Source organism: Limulus polyphemus, unplaced genomic scaffold (genome assembly GCF_000517525.1).
Source record: "Limulus polyphemus unplaced genomic scaffold, Limulus_polyphemus-2.1.2 Scaffold4616, whole genome shotgun sequence".
In the NCBI taxonomy this organism is placed as follows: Eukaryota; Metazoa; Arthropoda; class Merostomata; order Xiphosura; family Limulidae; genus Limulus; species Limulus polyphemus.
Window position 1 is genome coordinate 60,531 of NW_013670226.1, and position 19,179 is coordinate 79,709.

The 19,179-nt window shown below is 36.4% G+C and overlaps 1 protein-coding gene across 1 annotated transcript in view; it reads right to left on the minus strand.

Moving 5' to 3' along the window:
• Positions 1 to 17,927, minus strand: part of LOC111088869 (roundabout homolog 2-like) — a 59,125-nt gene extending 41,198 nt beyond the window's left edge. The window contains exon 1 of the mRNA XM_022400032.1: positions 17,807 to 17,927. Within this exon, the coding sequence (XP_022255740.1) occupies positions 17,807 to 17,885 (79 nt within the window). The 5' untranslated portion in view covers positions 17,886 to 17,927. The remainder of the gene's footprint in view (positions 1 to 17,806) is intronic.
• Between the last annotated feature and the right edge of the window lie 1,252 nt (positions 17,928 to 19,179).

The window sequence follows — 19,179 nt, forward strand, 5'->3', positions numbered from 1 at the left end:
CAAGATGCATTATCTTACAATAGAAATAAACATACCAAGCAAGAGGCATTACCTTACAATAGAAATAAACATACCAAGCAAGAGGCATTACCTTACAATAAAAAACAAAACAAAATCCATTTTTTATTGATTCATATTCAGTGCACATGTAGCGAAACCTCCTTTAATTAGTAGCGTTTGATATATATATCATAGGACGATGATATAATAGCAATACATTTATACACTGGATGCCTTCTAAAGTGGCTAATGTTGTATCATAGGACGATGATATAATAGCAATACATTTATACACTGGATGCCTTCTAAAGTGGCTAATGTTGTATCATAGGACGATGATATAATAGCAATACATTTATACACTGGATGCCTTCTAAAGTGGCTAATGTTGTAACATTTAAAAAACCGGAGCTGATAGCGTGACGTTGAATCAGGTTGGGTCGTCTGAGGACCACCTGTCGTCGTTTGAGCGGGAAATTGGTACTACCCTTTTTGCTACCCCTTTATAGTTTATTCCCATCATGCCTTGGCTACATAAGGAATGGATTCATGTCTCGCGAATCATTCAGTAAATGTTAATAGGAGTAAAATAACTTCGAAAATAATACGCTACGTGTATATCTGACTTTCCTGAGTAGATCGTTTGTTTTACAAGATATTATATTATATACAGAAACAGCCGTTTAAACTACAATGATCATCCTACCAGTTTTAAGCTATTAGGTCATCCAAGATTGATGAGACAATATTGCCTTGGAGCAAGTCATCAGTTTCTAGTGTGATCGATCCAACGGAGTCGGTTACTGCACACTTTTATAACGCCAGGTAGGAGTTCCCGCGTTTACTCGAGGCGTTCAGAGTATAGAGGCTTTAATGACACATCGACGTTCATCACGCTATTCCATATACAAGAAAATTGACCATAGGGAGCAACTTTTGTTCTGGGGAAATTTATATGGTCAAAATGAGGGTTACGACCGGTATACCTCTCACAGACGTTTCTCTTTTGGTTTCACATCAACGCTTTTAATAAATATCACCAAACCTAATAAAGGACTTTAATGAAAATCTTAATCACTATATAAACTAATTACTACATATTAAGCACTATAGTAAGGCTGACATCCAAGTGACGTGTCGTTAAAGAGATCTAAAATTGGTAAAGCTTGAGGGAGACCATTTTATTTTATTTCTTATATAAGTCAAATTTTAAGACATATAAGCTGTCAGCAGTGTGATCGTTAACTTAAAACAAAGTCAGTCTCTCTTGACAAAGGTGGAGTATTTATTGTTTGTTTGAAGTTAAGCACAATAAGCTATCTGTGTTCTGCCCACAACGGGTATCGAAACCCGGTTTCTAGTGGAGTATTTAAATGTATACATTTCCTGTTGCTAGCTCTTCCCGTTGGGAAATGAATCAAGTGTAATTTAGGAAGAGCGTAATTTTGAAAAATCCGATTTAAGGAATCTGTATCTTAGCCTTACTTATCGATCTTATTTTGCTAGCGCCGCTTCTGGAGAACGAGAGTGATTTCACTTTGGAAAGCACATACTGTTGACACACGTAGTGGATGAGTTACCTGTGTACGATACCTATGCATAGGTAGTGAAATTCAAGTATAATAACGCATTTTTTTAGTTACATCATGTATGCATAGGTTAGTCTAATTATTCTCCGCTATCTGGAGTCACTTTGGACGGCCTTAATTAGCTTTGGTCCATGCTGAATTTACGTAATAAGTATTAGTTTTATGTTATAATTAAACTGTTTTGGTAAGATTATAGCAAAAAATGAAGATGAAAGACTGGTTCAATGTATAACTTTGTTGTTGTTGTTGTTGTTTGTAGTTAAGCACGGGTATTGAAACCCGGTTTCTAGCAGTGTAAGTCCGCGGACATGTCGCTGTGCCACTAAGATGAATCGCCTAGTAATACCATAAGATGTGTAGACCTTTAAAAACCTTTTAAGCTTTAAAGGAATACTCTAGCTTCTGTCGATTTCATTAGTTCCAATGTCTATATATTGAAATAACTGCATACAATATTCCTCGGGTTTGTAAGTCATTTACAACTCACCATTTAGTAACCTAAATTCGGGTTTGTAAGTCATTTACAACTCACCATTTAGTAACCTAAATTCGGGTTTGTAAGTCATTTACAACTCACCATTTAGTAACCTAAATTAATTGAGGTGCATGTCACAAATTATGTTTTCAAGTTTTTACATTTGGCGAAAATAAAATAAATCTTTTATATCATCATATAAATGCATGCATGTTGTGTTGTGTATGTTTTCTTTACGAAATAATTCATTAAGTGTAAATGAATTTAGATATGTCCATTTCGAGTGTGTGTCCTCCTTCGGTAGGAGGATATACGACATTTGTTTCTTTGTTGCATGCATGTTGTGTTGTGTATGTTTTCTCTACAAAATAATTCATTAAGTGTAAATGAATTTAGATATGTCCATTTCGAGTGTGTGTCCTCCTTCGGTAGGAGGATATACGGCATTTGTTTCTTTGTTGTTAAGTGCAAAACTACACAACGAGCTAGCTAGCTGTTCTCTGCCCAATGTGGGTATCGAAACCTGATTTTTAGTGTTATAAGCTTTCAGACTCGCTGCAGAGCCACCGGGGGGGGGGGCTACGGTATTGGTAATGTTGTCCTAGCTTTTAGTATTTTTATGCAAATGTATAGGGAGTTTAGAGAACGATTCACAATTCCTGTAAATCTTATACATTCAGAGACTGTCGTTAACGGTAAACTTTGTAAAGCTTCTGTGTTTATTTAGGCTTAAGTATTCGAAAGTTCGCTACATTTCTTGATAACGAACAATGAACGAAGTGGTTTTTTTTTGTTTTATTTTATAATTCTTGTATATTTCAAGTTTGTTTTTACTCCCCACAGTAACAATTTTATTTTCATAGTTTTACCCGGTTATTATGTAATCTCACCAACTTGAAGATCATTCAGATGTTTAGAAATTTGAAAGATGTTCGTATTATTGTGGCATTATCGTGTTAAATTTTGGAAATGCGATCACTTGGCAACAACCAATGTTGACTTATCAGGCAATAATGTCGCATTGTCGCTTCACTCAGTGATGAGCCATCTAATAATCCTGCTGCTTATTAGAACTTCAGCGAATGTATTAGTTTGAGTGCCGGAGTAGTGTAACAGAATACCGTGCCTTTAACATCTGATAACAAATGGATAGAACTTCCGGTATGTGAACATCTTGGAGGAGCAGGCACGGTTCACTTTAAGAAAAAACGTTAAATTCGTAATTCTTTCCCTATATCTATCTAGACTCATAAAGGGAATCCAGGAATAGACGGAAAAAGCAAAAATGAGATTTCCTCCCTGCCATACCTGTTACACCCTCCCCACCCAAGTGGATCTAACCTGTAAACCAAAGTTATTTCTGTAAATCGAGGTTATTTCGTTTAAAAACGTACACGGCTCTTATGCGTTTCTGTCATAAACTAATTACGAAAACAGTTTGTTTCAGATATCTACGTAAAACTGCACCACACAAGGGCTATCCGTCCCTAATTTTGAGCTGATAGATTAAAAGAGAGAGGCAGCGAATCAACATCACCTTTCGCTAACTCTTGGGCTACTCTAATCTAATAGTATGTTTTGACTGTCACTCTTATAATACACCCTTGGTTCTAAAATGCAGAGCGCGATTTTTTTTTTTTTTCGGTAACCGGAAGAGAACTTTGGACTCTCGGATCCTCAGTCCGGTACGCTTACCACTCGGCCACGTTTGATCCTCTAAAATACATTTCTATACTACAGCGTAAGGGGAGGGACGATTTTTTTGTTGTTGATTTTCTGTACATCGAATGATGGGGGTAAAAACGTGTAAGCAACTACGACCAGTAGTAGTAGCAGCAGATGTGCGTAACATGGGGCATCCCTGCTGGGTGAAGCTTACTGACACAGAAACCCTAAAACGTTCACTCATCCAGTCCGTCGTTGGATTCACGGCACCGGGAAAAGCTAGCTTTATGAATTTAAACACACACACAATGTACAAGGGTTCCTTTCCAGCTGTCTAATTCATTGTATATAGGCCCCAGCGAGGTGCAGTCTTTTGAAATAAAAAGAGTAGAAGTAAAAAGATGACAGTGCAGAACGAACACAAAGAACGTTCAGTGTTTAAGCCCAAACCTTTCTGCTGTATTACTTTAGAAAGTTTGTATGACGGTCCATAATTAAGGTTGTGTTTGATCTTTTTCTAAGTTATTCAGAAAAAGAAAAAAATGATAGAAGTCTGTCATTTCTTTGAACTAACTCACGTAAGACTTTTTTGTGGATATTTCAAGACTCATATTTCATATGAATAGGGTTGCGGGCAAAAGGTTCTTATTTGGAGGGGGAAGGCCTGAAAAACTCAAAATATTGAGACGTTGGCTGCGTCCAAATGGTGATGACTCTGAAAAAATAACGGTAACATAACATCTGCGCATATGGACTAGATACAATATGGTTTGTGTTTCTTGTGTAGAATATTGAAACGTATATCAATTCCGTGATATTAATAACATATGGGATGGATAACTTTTGGGAGGTAGATTAAAATATTCACCAACTGAAATGCTAAGCCACGGAAAAGAATTGCACCTACATGGTGGGCCTGGCATGGCCAGATGGTTAGGGTGCTCGACTCGCAATCTGAGGGTCGCGGGTTCTCATTCCACCAAACGTGTTCGCCCTTTCACCCGTGGGGGCGTTATAAGGTGACGGTCAATTCCACTATTCTTTAGTAAAAGAGTAGCCCAAGAGTTAGCGGTGGGTGGTGTTGACTGGCTGCCTTCCCTCTAGGGAATCCCCGTCCAACCAAACGTGCTCGCCCTTTCACCCGTGGGGGCGTTATAATGTGACGGTCAATCCCATTATTCTTTGGTAAAAGAGTAGCCCAAGAGTTGGCGGTGGGTGGTGATAACTAGCTACCTTTCCTCTAGTCTTTCACTGTTAAATTAAGGACGGCTAGGGCAGCTACCACTCAGAACTATGCTTTATGTCACATGATGTTACGCATAGGGATATTAGTGTTATTTAATTATAAATGGACACAGGGTAGATAGTTCATTTTATAGCATTCGGTATTTGTTGTTCAAATAATGTGTAATGTACAAACAAGCATTCAAAGGCATTTAAGTAAAATAGGATTTTTTTTGCCGTTTTGTCAATAGGCAACATTTCAAGGCTTAGCTGCAAAAATATTTACTAAGAAGATACGTTTTGCGGATAATGGAGACAGCGTAAATAGTCTGTTTTGTAACTTTAAACTTTCCCTATAACACTAAAAACCGGGTTTCGATACCCGTGATTGGCACAAATCGTTCATTACAAACTTTATACTAAAATTATTCCACTCAAACACAAAGTCAGCGATAAATTGACGGACTTAAACCCAGGGTTTGATTTCCCTGGGTGGATGCAGTGTAAATAGCCCACTGTGTATCTTTACATTGAAAACAAAAAAAAAACAAACAGAAAAAACCCAGAAACAACTTAAACACAAACAAACAAAATATGTCGAATGTTTTGGGAAAAGCCAAAAATAGCAAAGTGAAAATCTCATCTAATAAGATATGCAAACTAGTTAGATGGGTAATAACAATTTATGGTGTTTACAATTTAATCAAACCCTTAATATCACACACACACACACACACACTGAGTAATAACCAGCTTTATATCGGTTTCACGATACAATTTGGTTTGGTTTGTTTTGAATTTCGCGCAAAGCTTCTCGAGGGCTATCTGCTCTAGGTATCTCCAGTTTCGCACTGATAGAGTAGACGGAAGGCAGCTAGTCAACACCAACCATTGGGCTACTCTTTACCAACGAATAGTGGGATTAATCGTCACATTATAACGCCCCACAGCTAAAAGGGCGAGCAAGAACGGTGGGGTTGATTAGAACTCGAGACCTGCATATTGCGAGTCGAGTAAGAAAAAAAAGGATGTGGTAAGTATGATCAAAACAAATACAAGGAAAACCCACACTACTAGTTATCACAAACAACGTAAACTTTCATATATAAAAAAAAAATGAGAGGACAACACAAGAAATTTTGAAAACTTGTAGTATCTAAAATATTATGTGCATTCATAAGTTTTACTTTTCTTGTGTATTGATCTCTAAGGTTGTGTACTTCTAGCCATTAGTTGGCTTAATCGCTTTATATGTTACTTCTGTATTCTGACTTATATAGACCAACTTTTAATCAGAAGTTTTTATTAAATAAAGATTCGATCAAGTAAAAGCTAGAAACAAGAGGGAACCCTCAATAGCCACGGCACTTGAAATTATTTTAGGCAGGATTAGATTAAATTAATCTATGAGACCTTCGGTGTAGTCAAATACACCAATCGAAAGGGTTTGCCCTCCTGAGTCCAAAACTGTAATTAGATCTCAAATCGGTCAAGAGATGACGAAGCTATGAGCTAAAAGTTTGTACTCGAAAAACCAAATAAAACTCAGAGCTGTTCTATGAGCCACTATGCCGCGGCTAAAAAAATATATCAAAATTAACACACGAACAGAGAATGTAAGCATTCCGGGATTATTGAAACCCAAGAACAGATAATTTCCTATATTAAACCAGAACGTTTAAGCCTATAGATCTATCGGCTATCTGCTGTGACCACCTCGATAAATCGAATCCCGGATTTTAGCATTGAAAGTTTGTAAATTTACCGCTGTCCCAACAACTCTACGGAAATAAATAAATACTGTATCGTAGAAAAAATAACTAAAATCGATATATTTTCAGAAAACCGATACATATTCATTGGTTTGTAAGTACCTTCCTAGTCCCCCTGTTTTTAAACTTTTTCAACTGCAGCAAAATTTAAATATTTTAGTCACAATCTACAAACGAATCATAAAAATACGTTGTCTATATGAAAGCTAGATAATTATAGAATTTAAAATATGTTAATTATATTAAAGCTAGATAATTATAGAATTTAAAATATGTTAATTATATGAAAGTTAGATAATTATAGAATTTAAAATATGTTAATTATATTAAAACTAGATAATTATAGAACTTAAAATATGTTAATTATATGAAAGCTAGATAATTATAGAATTTAAAATATGTTAATTATATGAAAGTTAGATAATTATAAAACTTAAAATATGTTAATTATATTAAAGCTAGATAATTATAGAACTTAAAATATGCTAATTATATGAAAGTTAGATAATTATAAAACTTAAAATATGTTAATTATATTAAAGCTAGATAATTATAGAATAGTAATAGTTTTAAAAGCTTAACCCAACGAATGGGTAGTAATTTTCAGCTATCTAATCAATAGTCATAGTTTTAAAGGCCTACCCCAACGAGTTCCTCTGAGTGTATAACTAACATTATATCCTATAAAACGTTCCAATCTTTAAAGTTGAGTTTTAGTTTTAGAACACTCTGTAGCGTTTTTTTTTTTTCAATTAGTTTAGAACTGTGAACCACTGTGATATAGTTTTGGAACACTATGTATTGTGGCCAAACATTTCTCAATAAAATTCGTAATCCTCAATGTGCTAACGGTGAATTTTTTCCTTAGAACAAGTTGTTTATAAGATGCAACCATTTTAAATATGGAGGTTCCTTTATAATCATCTCGTACTTCCAAAACCTGTTAGCTTAATAATGTCTTCTGACTTACGTTAAAAGAACAATCTGATACTAAACACAAATGAACGTTTCGTTGTGTTTATGCGTGGCGAAGTCAGCACGCAGCATATATAATCCTCTTTAGGATCGTTGAAATCCTTTTTAATACACCACAAATGGGAGAGAGAGAGAGATATTAGAGTGAAAGCCGTCTTCCATTACGTTTAGTCACGTGATATTTCCTTTAACCTGCTATTGGTGGGAACCTACGCAGCCTTCACCAGCTGGCCGAAAGAAAGTACTTCATTTACCATAAATTATTCACCGTCTGAGTCAGACTGACTTCCATACCCAGTGTCGTGGAGGTGTTTGAGTAAGGCTTCCTTGGCCAGGATTAAGTATATCACACACTTATACCTCAGTCAGACCAATAAACAACCGGGCTCTGAAACAGTTCTGTTACCACCTGCTAACGGGATCAAAAGGTTTTCAGGGCCGAGAGGCAAAGAGCCTGAAAGCAAACCCACAACGGTAGAATTATTACGTTGTTCTCAGCATCTAACCAACGCGTTAACGAAATAATTCAAAATCCGTTCAGCTAATGATACTTCTAATCTTAAAGTCAGGCCTAAGATCTGCTGTGGCATTATACACAGAGAAATGAATTCAATGTGACCCAGCAGTCTGCTCAAAATCCTCAAATTATAAAGTAATATTGAATAAAAAAAATCTCTATATTTACCTATATGTACATTTGTTACCTGTACGAAAAAAAAAGGTATATTTTATACATGGCAATGGAATACGAATAACAACAGCATGTGATACATCTATTTGGTTTTGTACTTACAAAAACATTTAAGCCATGCTTTTGTCTGTCTGTGTATGGCAAAGCTCTAAGGTTATCTGTTGCCGTCTCAAATTTTCAACAACCAATCAGATGGAAGGCAATCGACCGGCAGCACCTACCATCAAGTCTTGGATTATTCTTTTACCAATGAATAGTGAGATTGACCTTCCCATTATAATGTTCTTATGGCTGAAAAGGTGAGCATGTTCGGCGCCGGATTTCGATCTCGTAGCCTGATTCGAATGTCCTAAAAACCACACCATGCCAGAACTTCACGTAATGTGGCCAGATAAAGCTCCCCAAAACCACACCATGCCAGAACTTCAGGTAATGTGGCCAAATAAAGCTCCTAAAAAACCACACCATGCCAGAACTTCACGTAATGTGGCCAGATAAAGCTCCCCAAAACCACGCCATGCCAGAACTTCACGTAATGTGGCCAGATAAAGTTTCTAAAAACCATACCATGCCAGAACTTCACGTAATGTGGCCAGATAAAGCTCCTAAAAACCACACCATGCCAGAACTTCACGTAATGTGGCCAGATAAAGCTTCATAATATTTCCAATAAAATTCATTTGTGTTCTGATTTCTTATCACACAAAAGTGGCATATAAATGAAAACAGGTATAAAACTGATCTGTCTATGACCTCCATTATTATTTTTAAAATAGGCGTATAATAAATATACAATAGCTGTACCATAGAGGTTTATGTACTTTTTGTTTTGATTAATAAAAAACAGTCCAGATGTGGCCTAGTTTTAGGATCGGGAGGTCCAAGATTCGATCTAGGATATGCCGCTTAAAGCGCTCCGTACTTTTAGCTGAGGGGTCTTTACAACCATGACTGTTATTCCTGCACATTAAATAGTGAGTGCTGTTAACTAGCTGCTCTCCCTCCCTCTGGCCAGCAGTTTTAAATTAGATATAACCATGCCTGAAGCTCGAGGTTTCTAGCCTGGTCGAGTGGCCCACGTGTATCATAAGGTGATGTTTAAAGTTAACATACTTAATACCTTAACTTAATTGGTTACGCCTGATAATAATTCATATTGTGAATATCACATAGATTAAATTAACGAAGATAATTTTCTTCTGAGTGTTACATTACAGGTTGATGTAGCCGTTCCTCACATCAGTGCTTCTACTAGCGATGGTAATGTAGCTGAATTAGCCTGTACGAAAGGATTATCTTTACCAATGTGATGGTAGTGTAGCTAAGATTAGCCTGTACTGAAGGATTATCGTTACTAATTTGATGGTAGCGTAACAAGTTGAGCCTCTACTGAAGGACTACCTTTACTAATGCGATGGTAATGTAACTCGGATGAGCCTCTACTGAAGGACTACCTTTACTAATGCGATGGTAATGTAACTCGGATGAGCCTCTACTGAAGGACTACCTTTACTAATGCGATGGTAATGTAACTAGTTGAGCCTCTACTGAAAGACTACCTTTACTAATGCGATGGTAATGTAACTCGGATGAGCCTGTACTGAAGGACTTCCTTTACTAATGCGATGGTAATGTAACTCGGATGAGCCTCTACTGAAGGACTACCTTTACTAATGCGATGGTAATGTAACTCGGATGAGCCTGTACTGAAGGACTACTATTACTAATGCGATGGTAATGTAAATCGGATTAGCCTGTACTGAAGGACTACCTTTACTAATGCGATGGTAATGTAACTCGGATTAGCCTGTACTGAAGGACTACCTTTACTAATGCGATGGTAATGTAACTCGGATGAGCCTGTACTGAAGGACAACAAAATGTATCAGTCACTTCACTGTACATTTCTCTGATCTGTACATAACCCAAACTGTAACTGTTTTTTGTATTATTATTCTCAGTGCAAGAATGAAAAACAATATTAATCAAATGATTCATATTGGCAAAGCAATAGATTACATGACGAGTAATGCATTTGATACCTCTCAGTCAAAGAGAAAAGAAAGAAATGGTGGCCACGGAAATCTTATAGATTAGGTTAGCTAATGGAATTGTTCCCTCCCCCACCTCCACTGGCTGAGCAAGAGGAAAAGGCATTATCCATCAACATCCAAAAAGTCACCACTGATTAATACCATCGACACCCATGAGGTTAGACAACATGGTGACGGTTGATGATTTAGGACTTGAGAAAAACTCTGTTTTTCTTCTATGTGTATCTGTATCCCTGCTAAAGGTCAAATAACCAGATTCTACATCGAATCTTGTGTACGAGAGCACTCGAGCGTAGCTTGAAGTTTTTCTTCCCCTCCAACTAAATTACCACGGGGAGAAGCAAGCCACTATTAGTTTTCACGAGTTGGTCCACATTCTAGAGGCTTTAAAAGTCCGGCCTCGCTACTGAGTTGCCGCTGATGATAGGGTTGGAACTGTTTGGCAACATTTATAATCTAGCTAAGGGATCGTTAGCGCTTATCTGTCATTATAAAGGTAAGACTAATGTCACCTGAAATCCCAAAGAGTTTCAAAAGTAAGAAAGAAATGTTTACATACATGGATCAAATCCAGAGAGCAATACTGAGGATTCTGTGAGATACTGATCTCTTAGACATGTTATTTACCAGTGTCATAAAAACCAGCCATACTCTCCTCCAGTTAGGTGGGCACTGAATAGTTACGACGAAAGGAAACACACCCAATGCTCATTTGAGAAGAGGGAACGACAAATGTTGTTGACTTAAGGCCAGTTTCAGATTTGAAATCACGAGACACCCAGAAATCCTCAGTTGCTCTTTATCCTCACAGAGAATAGAATTGGTGATGAAGCCATTTGAGAATCTGTGGGAATCTCGAAATTACGTTCATTGTATCCCCTTCTCCTCAATTTCGTTCCATTTTTTATTATTAACTTTTTTGGCTTACTTCTAGAATTATTAGCAAAGAGTAAACAATAAAATGGCCAGAATTTTGAACGGTTTTTAAATTGAAACATATGGAATAAATAATAGGTTACAGGTTACAGGGTATTAAGGTGCTGACCCTTAATAAGTTCATACCATAGTGGTAATCTTAATTGTAGGGGAATCGTTGTTACAGCTTATACATTCCGTTGACGGTGAAGAAGAAATGACGATTGGAAGTGTACGTGGTCTCATTTAACTAACTTTCTTATTTCACACTGTCTACCAACTTTTTCTATTTCATTCTGTCTACCAACTTTTCTATTTCATACTATCTACTAACTCTTCTTATTTCATACTGTCTACTAACTTTCCTATTTCATACTATCTACTAACTCTTCTTATTTCATACTGTCTACTAACTTTCCTATTTCATACTATCTACTAACTCTTCTTATTTCATACTGTCTATTAACTTTCCTATTTCATACTATCTACTAACTCTTCTTATTTCACACTGTCTACTAACTTTCCTATTTCATACTATCTACTAACTCTTCTTATTTCACACTGTCTACTAACTTTCCTATTTCATACTATCTACTAACTTTTCTTATTTCAGTGTACCTGGCCTTATATAAGAAACATAGCCTATTGTCTTGTACACAAATAGATAAATCAGGAATCAATAAAGATTGATTCACATCTTTTGAGCAAAACTACACAAAAGGCTAAATGAGCATATCGGTCCATAGTTTTGAAATTAAAAGACTAAAGAGAAGACAACTAGTCAACAGCACACACTCTAACTCTTGTTAGAGATTAACCGTAACTCTTATATAGCATCGTCGGCTTCAAAGTGTGGAGGGTGTTTTTATGGCGTAACTCTTATATAGCATCGTCGGCTTCAAAGTGTGGAGGGTGTTTTTATGCCGTAACTCTTATATAGTATCGTCGGCTTCAAAGTGTGGAGGGTGTTTTTATGGCGTAACTCTTATATAGTATCGTCGGCTTCAAAGTGTGGAGGGTGTTTTTATGGCGTAACTCTTATATAGTATCGTCGGCTTCAAAGTGTGGAGGGTGTTTTTATGGCAGGAGTGTGCAGAAGGTAATAAAGCTCTAACTTTATGCATTTATTTTTTAACACTTACGAGAGAGCAGGGAAGTGTACTAAAATTTCTGCCCTCCCCCAGTAGAACAGCGGTATGTCTGCGGACTTACAACACAAGAATCCGGGTTTCTATACCCGTGGTGGGCAGAGCACAGATAGCCCATTGTGTAACTTTGTGCTTAATTACAAACTAACTAAAATTTCTCATTTTGTCGGACAGCATTCACAATGGTTTCATATGCACGTTGTTTAGTTTATTAATAGGTATGACACTGAAACCACACAGTCAGCTTACGTTATCTTGAACATGAGGATACAACTTTGGGTTTAAAGATAACTGTATACAACTCAAACGTAAACTTAAACTTTGAGTGTTATTCCAGCTTCATTTTCTAGTACTTGGAACAAAATATAAAATTTTGTATGTTAGTTTCAAGAATTGTAGAAAAGACACAATAATAAATTTTAAGGAAAATTAATGTTTGTCTTTTCATAACAAAATTAACTGAATAAATACCAGAGGGAAAAATGCATGTCTGTAGAATTGGATAGGTACATTGGATTAACGAGTTGGATATCGCTATGTACAGACATGTATACTATATTATTCTATGCGTTTGTTCATATAATTATGATTAGTTTTTTGCTTCAAACTAGTCATAGAAACTTTACGACTATAAGCTTAAAGTAATTTATTAGTTGTATAGGCTGAGCACCAGCTGTTCTTATTTGATCATATTATCTGTAAAACACAAGCATCCAATCGTAAGGAAGCAGGAAATTCTAACCAGTTTTTGCTACTTATCTACAGCTGGCAAAAACCGTTGCATGTATTAACACCAGGAAAAACTGTAAATATAATATTTAATAAGACACTGGAGCAAATCATTCTGATAAAGAAAGAAACATCACAGACTTCCCTAAAGTCGAGCTGCATCTTTTATGTTCAGAAAAACAGATAAAAAGACAACCAGATCTTGCGCCAGCTATATAAATTATCATGAAATCTATTTAACATTTTTGTTTACAGAAAAAGCCAAAACCAAAATATTATACTCAGGAAAAATTGACCGAGCGTATTACATTAGTTAGCGTGTCCAGCAAGGATCGTACGGTCCAGGGTTCGAGCCGATATATGATGTCGAACAAACCGTAGAACGTTATAGCCATGACATTCAATTCTGTTATTTGTTTAAGAACAGTTGTGTGGACGGCGGGTGCTGCTGACTGGTTGCTTTCCCTCTTGTTAGCAGTTCTAAATTATAGACAGCTATACCTGACCCTTAGGGATCTCTGACCTAACCATTTCGCTCCATTTCAAATTATCTCTTCAAATAATCCAATAGTTGTATATCGTGATATTGTGTAATACGTTTTTAGGGCTTGCAATCTAATAGTTGTATATCGTGATATTGTGTGATACGTTTTTAGGGCTAGCATGAATATGAAAGAATTTTTCATATTACTAATACATATTTCTTTGAAATAGTATGTCATATTTTGTATGATTTATTCTTCGTTTTAGTGATTGAATACAAACTATTACTCACTCTTCGAGGTTATTATGTAAAGATATTGATGTCGTGGTTCAATCGACCTGTGCACGAAACCCGTGTGTTTATTGTACGCCTAGAGGAAAATTAACCCTTTCGTACAGGCATAAATTGGACCATTTCCACTATGAAACAAAATACATTTGTATATTTTAAAACAATCACGTGTATTCAGATAATTGTGTTGATAAATATTATTCGAAAGATGAGCTAAATGAGAGCCACTTTATTCGACACATGGGCTAAACGGTCAGGTCAGAGACTAATTCAAGCACTGATATTTCTAAATTGGAAGACCTGGCTAGAGCGGGAGAAACCAACTATGCCCGCCACCTACATGGCTATTTGACCTGGTGGTTATATAGCTCTCGAAGTGCAATTTACTGATCGCGTTATCGAAACTCGGCGCCAAGCATACTCGCCCTTTTTCAGCCGCGTAGCATTATAACGTTACGGTCAATCCCACCACTGTTCGTAGTTAAACAGTAGTGCAAGAGTTGGTAATGGCTGCTGTCTTTCTTCTGATCCACAGTTCAAACTTATGGTCAGCATCATATAGGCTTAGTAGCTTTTGTCATAAACAAACAAACAATAATAATAAAAAAAACATGGCTAATCTTAACTGAAGATCGGAATTAATTGACATGGTTATATCAACCACTGCTTAAAAGGGCACTGTTTCGGCTCGACTCGAGCCTTCATTTGCAGTTAATACAGTTAACGACAACTTTGTTTAAATTTCATCTGTAGCACAGTAAGGTTTCGTTGTTGTTGTTTTTTTGGTAGCCATATTAATGTTTCTCATAAAGAAATAAGTGAATTAAGTTTTCTTGATAACTCGGAGTCATAAACATCGCTTTAAAGCTGCATGATTCTTTTCAATGAATAACGAAAATTAATTTCTGTTGACAGTTCTTCACGAACTCTGAGATTTGAACTTAGTTCGTGACTTTAGGTTGTACCGATGTATTGTTAAAGAAGCAAGCGCTTACTAAGATCGTTCTCTGGAATATATTCTCATTAAACTTTACATACAAGAAATGACTAGCGTAATATATATATATTTCATTGAATTGTGTAACTTTGTTATAACATTTCAAGTACATGAACATTGACTTGTGTAATTTTGTTATAACATTTCAAGTACATGAACATTGACTTGTGTAATTTTGTTATAACATTTCAAGCACATGAACATTGACTTGTGTAACTTTGTTATAACATTTCAAGTACATGAACATTGAATTGTGTAACTTTGTTATAACATTTCAAGTACATGAACATCGAATTTTGTAACTTTGTTATAACATTTCAAGTACATGAACATTGATTTGTGTAACGTTGTTATAACATTTCAAGTACATGAACATCGAATTGTATAACTTTGTTATAACATTTCAAGTACATGAACAATGACTTGTGTAATGTTGTTATAACATTTCAAGTACATGAACATATTTTTGAAGAAGAAACAAATCTAACTGCTCAGAATTTTCTATAGCATTGTGCACGAAAGCGAAGAGAATGTATGCAAAATTGTTACTTATTTATTCCGGCTTTGTAAACTTTGTACGTAATTTATTAACAACTTTTCATCATAGCTACTCCATTTGTACGATAGATGGCGCAAAAATATTCAAATTATGCAGTTTGTGATTAAAAAAGAACTTTCAAACCAAGGCACGAAAACAACGTTGTAAATTACGTTTAGGTGGATAGCCCTTGATTGTTTTCTTCACCGTTACACACTAGGAAATATATTCGAAGAAGGAAACCGGAGGCTGCCGAAACGTATGAGGTCGTTTATATTAAAAGCAGTATTTTAATTCGTGCTTTACAATGTTGCTTTCGTGCCTTTGTTTGATATACTTGAGCATAATGGAGCCTGTGCATTTATAAAGAGAACATTTTAACTGCAAATATGACTTATAACAGACTAAAAAAAAAAATACATCATTTCGCTTAAGAAAGTGAAAAATAAAATGAAAACCTACAAAACACAATCCAATTAACCATAGTGATTATAATACATAAATAGCAACGTTAATTAAACACGCAACCGATAAACGTTTGTCTTTCTCTAATAACATAACTAAAACGGGATAAATTGGATAGAACTAGAAGCCTTTCTGATCTATTATATAAACTGGTTTTCGGCTCAGTGAAATCGGACGATGGTGAAAAGAGAAGAAAAATGTTAGTTCTAATGTAGTATTTCGGTATGGGTGATTAACGTTTAACTAGGCTCAAACCATATTTAGAATCAGTTCATTAAAGGAATTTCAACTTCCTAATTACTCGTTATACATTAAGTTATCTAATTAATCTCGACATTAAAAATAACGAGGATTGAGAAGGACGAAGAAACGTCTCTTCCAAGCCAAAAATTTAATTCAATTAAAAACCGAAATATTGTCAATCTGTTGCTATACAACCCAGAACAAGCGTAGACAAACTTAGAAACAAAATGTGTTATCTGGAAAACAGCTTCCATTGCTTAAGATCTTCCCCCAATATCTTATTCCAAACACGAAAGAAAACAAATAAATGTGATACAACTGATGGTGACAAACTATCTCCAGATTCAGGTCAACCCATAACAATATTACCAAAGACTGTATTGTTGAAAAACATGATGGTGACAAACTATTACCAGATTCAGGTCAACCCATAACAATATTACCAAAGACTGTATTGTTGAAAAACATGATGGTGACAAACTATCTCCAGATTCAGGTCAACCCATAACAATATTACCAAAGACTGTATTGTTGAAAAACATGATGGTGACAAACTATCTCCAGATTCAGGTCAACCCATAACAATATTACCAAAGACTGTATTGTTGAAAAACATGATGGTGACAAACTATCTCCAGATTCAGGTCAACCCATAACAACATTACTAAAGACTGTATTGTTGAAAAACAAACCCTCGTTTCAGTAAGTCTGGTAATATAATATTAATTCCTAATTGTGAACGATGTATCTGAAAACCTTGTGATACGTTACTTACTAGAATTTTTAGTTTTACTAAGGATTCTCAAAATGTTATAGTCAGAAGAAGCAATCCAACTATAATTTCATAAGAGTTATCTGGAAAGTTTATCTCGAGAAATTCACGTTTAGACATCTTGACGGTGGTCCATTATCCTTGCCCCCCAGTGGCACAGCGGTATGTCTGCGGACTTATAACGCTAGAAACCGGGTTTCGATACCTGTGGTGGGCAGATCACCTTTGTGTAGCTTTGTGCCTAATTACAAACAAACCATTATACTTACAGAGCAAAATTCATTCATTTCACTATTTATAAGGCATACATTTGGAGCTTTTAATTCGATGTGGAAAATAATGTTGGTATTTGAAATGAAAAAGCAGCTATTTCGTCATCCATGAGGATAAAACAATACCTAACAATGATCTTCGTACAACCGACGACTACTAGGAGCTGTGATCTTCAGGTACACGGATATTGAACATGTCTTATGACGTCATTCACCAAAAGCTTTGTCTCTGTAAAATCTAAGCGTTTTAACAACCGAGGATTGTGCTAATCTGTTGCTTCCGTTAGATAATATATGCAAATCTGAATTAAATGCGGGACCGAAAACGTCAATTTTTTTTTTGTTACTTTATAAGCAAAATATTGAATCAGCAAAGAAGGTCGGCCAGTAAGTAGCTCAGGAAACATTGGATTGAGAAACCAGTTCTAAAGATAATCCTTACAGCTATAAGCAGATTAAACAAGCGAGAGAGCTTAAGGGTCTATCGACCCACCTCCCGTAACTTACATGTCGAAGCTAAAGTAATCCTTGGGAGCAGGAGTAGGCCCCACACCATGGGTATCACCATAAACACAGTCGAACACATGGCCGCCGCATGACGATCACTCGCAACGAACACCGCCAGCAGTTCTTGTGTAACTGAACCAGCCAAGCGCGTGGCGTAGAACACTCCTCCGCTATTTGAGCACAGTCCATTTCATGCGTTAGGTGGGGAACAACAGAATGATTTTTTTAAGAAACTGTCAATATGAAAAATACAAATGTTATTTGACTCAGTGTAAAAAAAAGTTGGTTTCGTGATAGATGGTCATTTTCTTCTATTTCCATTCTGTATGAGTGACTATAAGTGACTATGAGTGACTATATATGGTCAGATTCATATTTCGTGTTCTTAACTGTATCGTACCGGTCGGAGACCCAGCATGGCTATGGTAGTTAGGGCGCTCGACTCGGAATCTGAGGGTCGCGGGTTCGAATCCCCTTCCCACCAAACATGCTCGCCCTTTCAGCCGTGGGGGTGTTATAATGTGACGGTTAATCCCACTATTCGTTGGTAATAGTCTAGTCTTACACTGCTAAATTAGGGACGGCTAGCGCAGATAGCCCTCGTGTAGCTTTGCACGAAATTAAAAAAAAAAACGTTCGGAGATAGATAAACCATATAAATACGTAAATTTTTTATTTATCTGTTACTTTGTATTGTTGTCAGCCAGTTTTCACAGAGAAAAGTGTGTCCCTTGTTGCCATACGTACAAGTTGACATCAAAACGATGTTCATAATGGGTGTTTACATAATGACTGGAAGTGGCCGTGGATTTAGGTACATCCAGGTAACACAGAACACTAGTTTTAATAATACCCGTACCACCATTAAACGTTTTAGTGTGTTTGTTCGCGTATGTAAAACGTGATTCACAATCGTATTTGGTATTTTCCGTCTAAAACATCACCTTATGCGACACATGGGATAAAGCTAATGACTGGAAGTGTCCATGGATTTAGGTACATCCAGGTAACACAGAACACTAGTTTTCATAATACCCGTACCACCATTAAACGTTTTAGTGTTTGTTCGCGTATGTAAAACGTATTTGGTATTTTCAGTCTAAAACATCACCTTATGCGACACATGGGATAAAGCTCAGGCACAGCTATCCCTAATTTCAAATGCTGAGCAAAAGGAGAGTAGGCAGTCAGAAGTACCTGCCGCCTACACGGCCACTCTTAATCGAAAATAATGATTGACTGTCACGCGCTCACAACCGAAAGTGCGAGCCACTTGTAGATGTATATCGCGGTATAGAACTTTAGACAGTCTGATTCGCAGTCCGGTACGTTTACCACTAGGCCACGCCCAATCTCGTTCCCCAATCTTAACT